Source organism: Acanthochromis polyacanthus, chromosome 12, assembly GCF_021347895.1.
Source record: "Acanthochromis polyacanthus isolate Apoly-LR-REF ecotype Palm Island chromosome 12, KAUST_Apoly_ChrSc, whole genome shotgun sequence".
NCBI classification, from domain to species: Eukaryota; Metazoa; Chordata; class Actinopteri; family Pomacentridae; genus Acanthochromis; species Acanthochromis polyacanthus.
This window is the reverse complement of record NC_067124.1, coordinates 20,848,913-20,856,400: the sequence shown is the minus strand read 5'-3', so window position 1 is coordinate 20,856,400 and position 7,488 is coordinate 20,848,913. Positions and strand designations below refer to the sequence as shown.

General features: G+C 38.6%; 1 protein-coding gene across 1 annotated transcript; it reads right to left on the bottom strand.

Annotated features, from left to right (window-relative positions):
- Positions 1-2,400: 2,400 nt before the first annotated feature.
- Positions 2,401-7,437, bottom strand: mrps15 (mitochondrial ribosomal protein S15). The gene is made up of 8 exons (XM_022189761.2): positions 7,181-7,437; positions 4,398-4,466; positions 4,236-4,311; positions 4,052-4,100; positions 3,793-3,877; positions 3,618-3,676; positions 2,974-3,165; positions 2,401-2,723 (listed from the first exon to the last, which is right to left on the bottom strand). The coding sequence occupies exons 1-8, from the start codon at positions 7,320-7,322 to the stop codon at positions 2,613-2,615; spliced, it is 783 nt and encodes a 260-aa protein (XP_022045453.1). The 5' UTR covers positions 7,323-7,437; the 3' UTR covers positions 2,401-2,612.
- Positions 7,438-7,488: the final 51 nt, after the last annotated feature.

Here is a 7,488-nt window from a genome sequence, read left to right as displayed (position 1 = left end):
TCATAAATAGCCTCTAATTCAGAACCATCCATCCATCCATCCATTTCTATACACCGCTTTATCCTCATTAGGGTTGCGGGGTGTGCTGGAGCCTATCCCAGCTGACTCGGGCGAAGGCAGGGTAATTCAGAACCAGTGATCAGAAAATACTATGTTTTGGCAAGACTCCATTCAGTTATATTGCACCAAATCATAACACAAATCATGTCAGGTCACTTTACATAGTACCTAACAATATTAGAGATAAACAGTTCCACCTTGAGCAAGAAATTGGAGACAATGGAGGTGTTAAAAAAAAACACCTTTAAACAGAATGAAACCTCCAACCAGACATAGAGTGGACGGTGGTCGGCTCAACTGGATGGGGTTGATAGGCTTGACTTGAAAAATACTTCTGGAACTTTCCCTTAAGGATGATTTTTATATTCTGCAGTTAATTAGGTCAGTAGTAGCCATAATACTGGTAAATGGCACTATAGTAAAATACAAATGGTCATAGAGCCATTTATGCAAACTGCAACTTTAGATCAGTGCAGTTGTAAGTAGCGTGATTTGACAGCAAATAACATTTAGAGAAAATAATATAGATGTTGTGCAAATATTATTTATGAGCAATATCGGTTTAATCCAAAGAATTGTGAGTTTTTATGGTAATCTACAGCTGAAGGAAAAAACGTGTCACTTACCAGAAGAGCCTGCGAGTTTGAGCTTCTCTAGATCAACTTGACAAGTTGCATATACCGCACAGGAAACTATGACGAGCTTGAGCTGTGAAATGCTGGTTTGCCAACAAACTGCTGTTTCTGAGGATGACAAAGATCTGTGGTGAATAAATGACAAATTCAGAGCCATTAACGAGAAGCGCTACTTTGCTTTGAAGCTGATAGCGGGTGCAATCCCAAACGGTTGCAGGTCACTAGCGCATGTGTCGGTGAAGGCTTCAGTTTAAATGGGTTGCCAATGTCTCATCAGATCAGCACAGTTCAGGGAAGTCATGCAGTCGTCAGTTTCATATTGCACCCAAAAGTGTTTCACGTCCCTTGTCGTACAACTTGAGGCTTTGATCGACCTGCATGCAATGTCACCACCACTGCAGTTTGTAAAAGAGGGATTGTCTCGATTTTTTTTTTTTTTACTAAGAATTCAAACCAGCACAAAACTGCATGCTATTATAAAACCTTTTAGTTTTTTAAAAAACATATGATTGATGTTTGTATCATACGTACACAGAACTGCATTTTTTGTTATTCCAAGAATGAGGTGTGTAGTAACTTGAAATATAAAAGGAATTTCACAAAAGCATTTACTTACAGTCGTCACAAAGCGGTGATGGTGCTGCCTCTGAAAATTATTATTGCTATTCCTCATGTAGGATATTAAACGATGACCGTGCATGACTGTGTCAGAGTAAGATACTTTCACTGAGCACTGTACAAGACACATTGCAAAATTAATGCATTTTGTTACCACATCAGTATCTCACCAAATGTGAAATGTACCCACAATTTCCCCATCTGTTCCTGAGTTAGTGGCATTGCTCTGCCGCAGTGAAGTTGATCTTTGACATGTGAATGTCATCATGTAGAATGCTCATTTTATCTTGTTAGACATTTGAGTGAAATTCTATCAAAATAACTCATGCATTCTACAGCCAAAAATGGGTCTATTATAAATCACCCTTACGCCCAAGTGAACTTCTGTGCCAAATGTGAAGAAAGGTGTCCCTGAGAGTTCAACAGAGTCAGACAAATGCACAATCCAATAACACGAGGCTTCTGGTCACAGCTGCTGTAGAGACATTAAACATTAAAAGCCCGTATGTGCAGTCTGAAACCGACCTACCATCAAGAGTAAACCAAATTTGATATCATAAGTTTGTTTTCTAACTACTGTTTGACCTCGAGCCATGTAAACAGTGCTCACAAAGACGAAGCATGTTGTAATATCCTGAGAAGGCTGGGAAAATGCAAACCCACAATTTTTGCACAAGCCTGTATGTTGTCAAAATGCCAGTAAAACAGGGAAACTGGGATTGCTTAATATTTAACACTGCAGTAACTTTGACATAACAACCATGTTCCCACTGACAACTGATGGAAAAATACCAGCTTTGATATCACGGCAGAGAAGCATCATAACAGACAATTTCAACCTACAGATAGCAATGCAGAAGTTCTCTGTCATTGAATTTGACATTGAGCTATCTTATTTAGCTGCATCTGACAGTGGAAAATTTGTAATCTGATTATCTCAGCATGCTCAGTTTCTCTAGATGTTGTCATTTGAGTTCCCCACTTCAGTAAATACCTCATACACGAGACAAATTTTTGTGCAGAAAAATCTTAAAGCACATCCAATACTTATATTTCAGTGCAAATAAAGTTCAATACAATTATCCAGGATGTTTTATTTCCTTTAATTGCTTACATTTATAGATAACTGGGGCATCAACCTAAAAACAAAAGCGAGTAATATTATTTGATGGCAACACATTAAGAAAAAGAACCCACTTCTCCATATGTCACATTACCACAACTAAGAGTCTCAAAGTAAAGATGTTGGTCAAGACAAGCTTGTAGAATTAGCTCTTGTAATATACAGCATATTGTCTTTTATTGGGTCTCAGCCATTTTTGCTTCAGTTGCTGCGGTCTCTGTGGAGGCTAAACTTTGCTTCATCTTCAGCCTCTGCTCTGCTTTCTGCTTCTGCACTGCTTTGAAGACCTAAAAGGAAGACGCACATAGCAAAGTGTTAGCTGGTCATAAACTAACACCCTTGACGTGCTAGTCAGATGAACTTACAGAAAACTTGAGTGATGCCCTTCGACACTACATGTGATAGTTTCACTAATGTGAGTTTGCACAAGCTTAAAGTTCTGCGGAATTATTGTACGTTAATGCTGACAATGAAAACCAGTATAGATGATTGCACATCCAAAATGTAGATGTAAATAGAAGGTCATTCGCTTTCTACCTTAATGCAGAATTCTTTCTTGGCCTTCCAGCGGCGAGTTTCTCGTCTGTAGTACTCTGGGGGGAAGGTGTAGGTGATGCCCAGCTGCTCACACACTTTTTCAAAGGCATCGTAGTTAACCAATCTAAGGTTTTTCAGAAGCTTTTTCCTTCGGTCAATGGACATGAGCATCCGCCTCTTGTTAGCTTTGTCCTGGCAGGAAATGACATAAAATTAAACCACAAAAGTGATTCAAGCAGGCCCAAATCAGTGGAAATGAGGCCTTTTGAGGCCCACTATATGCTCGTCTGCATATGACGAGACAGTTAATTACAAATACAACAGAGAAAGGGTTTAAAGTTACATCACTTCCATACCCGTGTTAATTTTATTAAAAAGCTTGAAGTTGTGATGCAACATGGAAACTTCCGACCATGGCTGTGCTGTGCGTGTTTTTGTTTAATGTGGGCGAGTACACAGGATATCCTGTAGCGCACGCACACCTCACACCAGAGGAAGGCAGAGAGGTGATGTGGAGAGACATTCATATACAAAAGTTCTCATGGTACAAGTCAACCGCTCTAAAATATGTCATGGAAATTTTACGAAGCATGTCCACAGAACATGCGTTACTGTTCAGCAGAAGACCAGTCAACTCCTCTCACCTTATGATGTTTTAGCAAATGCTCCTGATAGTTCCGAATTCTTGCTGTCAAAATTGCCACTGTAGAAAGAACGATTAGAAGGAGAACTTAATCTTTAGACAATTATTGTAATGGATGTTCTATATTTGTGCTTTGGTGAAAACACTTTGTGAAAGGTTAAAGAACTGCACCTCACCTTGGACCTCCACTGAGCTGCGATCATGCTCATCCCTTTGGACTTTTGCTATCAGCTGTTCCTTTTTAATCTGCAGCTTGTCACTCTGAAGACATCCACAATATTAGTATTACTAGTTATGAATACTGAGCTACTTGTTTTGGACTGCATTTTCTGAAAGTGGCATATCAGTGTACACTTCTAGAGAAAGCAATCATCACAAAGTAAAAATAGCAAGGTAAAACATGACAAAGTGATGCGCCCAGACACCACAACTTACATGACTTGCTAACTCCAGCGAAAGAATGCGCTTAACAAGATCATCAGTCCTGTTAAAAAAAAACATAGTGGGGTTAGAAGACAGGACGCTCAATCTGAAAAGTATATGTTTATAGATTTAAAATGCATTAAAAATTTTATTGAATTTTTGCTCATTTTAAGGTGAGGGCCATATGTATGTTTACGTTTGAGCAAGGGGTACAGCTGCATAATCCATCTTCAGCATTGTCGGAGCAAGATCACTAAGATGGCTCTCAGGGCCTGGAAGAAACAAAATGCTTACGTGAGCATTCCAGAAATATGTACACATGGTTTGGTGAGGACAATGCCTGTGCCTTGAAAAATACCTGTCTTCCTTTTCTTTGCCACCCGAGCATAGTGCCTGACTGGTGGTGGAGTCGCAAAGCTTCCAGCAACTGAGAAAAAAAGAGCAAAACAAATAATTGTGTATACTCACACATGTGCAGCAGATTAAATGACAGAAATGCTCTTTTAAAAAGAAATGTGTGCCCGGAGGATCACTGGTGTGATGTGCCAAGAGAAGAGATGAATAAGAAAACTTAATGATATATGACTGGTAGAAAGGCATCTGCCAGTCAAAGGTGATGAGGAAGTATGTATAACTATAGGGGAGGGAAAGGTATGTTTACATGATTAAAAAAAACGTTACTATAGAACTAAATCAATGCAACTGACAACATAGTGTCAGTTTGTTTAACAAAAAAATGCATGTTAGAAGCCTCACAATTGTGTGTTTCCAGATTAGGTCAAAATACACAGCTCTATCAATGAGCTAAGCTAAAGTAATATACATATATGCATTCTGAGAAATGACTTTCAGCGGCTGTATGATGGCCAAGGAAATGCATTTAAAAAGCCATTTGTACGACCAGAAGCTTTTTCATCTCACCCCATTCTAAAATAATCCCAAACTCTCCTTCCTGTAACATCACTTTAAGAATGAAACGAACCATTTCAAAAATAAATTACGGTCCTACTCTTTATTAGGTAGACAACATTACGCATTTAGAAAGGCATTTTCTTTTCTGTGAGAAGAATTTTACAGGATGATGATGAAACTGATTTACAAGTTTAAGTTGCGTGACTCACTGAATGATTTGAAGAGCACGACCAAGATAATCTACACAACATGGCTGTTTCACACCCCTGATAAAGCACAACTACGCACATATGAGATAGTGAGAGGACAGCGGTTAACAATATCATCAACTTCAAATGATGTAATATCCTCAAAACACTGATGCCTTATCCCTCCATCAGTAATCCAACCACATGTAGAATTAATTCTATGAAGATGTTCTCATGTCTCAGTGCTCTTTGCTGACAAGAATACTTAATGCAATTCAACATTACATATAGTAGTAACAATGCTCACATATTTGAAGGCAGATTACATTTTTCTTAAGAAATTTCTAACTATTTAAGTGATGTTTAACAGCACTGTATAATTAATTTGACATTCCACAGACTAGCTACTGCAGCCCCAACATCGTAGGTTAGAGATTTCTTCATTCTTGTCACTGCATTTATCATAGAGTCATGGACAGATGTGGCCTGCTGGCTAAATTGTTGGACTTGAGGGGGAAATGAAACACAGCTTCTGTAGATGTTGCAGACAACATGAGAATGAAGGAAGGTGTTGCATCAGGTTGAGCAGACAAATACGGGGGGAGGCAACCTCAAACGCAGAAAAACAAAAGTAACACGTTCAATGCTGTTAGCCACACTTCTTTTGCAGGCTTTGTGTCACGCTACAGAGATGTCAGTTATTAAACTTCACACCTTTAGTCTGTTTCAACTAGCTAACAAGTAAACTAGTCATATTGTTGTAAATTACATTATTATCAAGTACCCCAGAAGTGTTAGTAGCAATATAGGAAGATCAGCAATATTGTTAAAGGCCTGGCTTTTATGACTTGTCTCAGTAGTTTGTAATTAAGATGAATAGGGATTTGAAGGTAACGCATCAACATTATTCTCCAGGATCCCTATTAAAAATCCAAATAAGTTTTGACAAAATGTTTGTGCATATATTTTGCAGTTGACTTGATTGCACATGTAGCTTTTAGTTTTATTCTCTGTGCAATTAACAGCGCTGCCACTAATTGGTTGATTTGATGGTTAGTCTGCCACCACCAACTGGTTTCAGTTGAACAGCCTGTTTCTTCAGCAAGCAATCCCGCAACTATTCTATAACAGCTGTTGTCTTTACGTGTTTTGTAAAATATGTGATGGAAAAATGTTGAATTCAAGCATTTTTTTCCTACTCCACAAAAGCCCTCACTAATTATTGTGATCAATGATTTGTAGTTTGTTAACTTGATTTTGTCTGTTTCCTGCTAAACAGACTAGAAATTCATTCATTAACTGTTGATTTTCCATATGGATAACTATCATGCATTTTACTCTTCTATCTTTGACTCTTGTGGCTCCTATGTGTTGTATACATTTTATCAAAAATATTTGTAAACAGCTGTCTTGAATCTTTACATTCATTTTTTAGGCGTGTATTTGTTCATGATGCTGTGAGGTGTTTTTCTAATATGTAGCCTAGCTTTGTTGACATGAAGGTCTTACCTTTAGCTACGTCACACTATTGAGTGGCAAAAGCGCGTAATTACGAGTATAATCATGGACTACAATGATTCAAGGCAATTAAATTACGTAGCCCCCTAAAAAAAGCGCACCACTAGCTTAAATGCGGCGGTTTTACCATTTATATTCCTCTTGATTTCATAATGACGTTTGACTTTTGTCTCGAATCCACTGACTGCATTTGGTTTGTTTTTAGATATACATGCTATTACAAGTGATAGCATAGCCCCCATAATTGATATGATAAGGAGAAATTCTGATTTTTTTTCCTCTTTGTAGTGACATAAGTTATGCAGTCTCGCTTAGAGTAGATCACATCTCCACCATAGCAGATGTCAACAGTGCCGACTGGTGATGCCATAACTAGCTACCTGCTAACAGAATAGCATTGTTGGAGAGTAAACTGACAGGCTTAGTGAAATGTGTTGCACTGACATTATTCCGCAAAACTGTACATTATCTACATTTTTAAAATTCTTATTTATTTGTTTATTTTTGCCTTTTCCAGTCTTACCACGACTCACTATCGGTCCGGACAGTAAAGCCGAGCTGCACGTCCAGGGTTTCACTGTCACAGCAGAACACAGAGCGGAACTTTCCCGCAAAACACCAGCGGACGATTTCAGAACAGCCCGCAGGCCTATGTTTGTGAACATGGCTCACGGGATAGGTAGCAAGGTAGAAAATAAACTCTATAAAAATGCTGAAAATGTGTCAAGCAGTCACACTCGACCCCTACACGAGACTCGCCATTTTGGTTAGACCAAACTAGCTGAGTGAAGATGGCTGTACTAGACTACGCCGATAATCCCAGAACACATC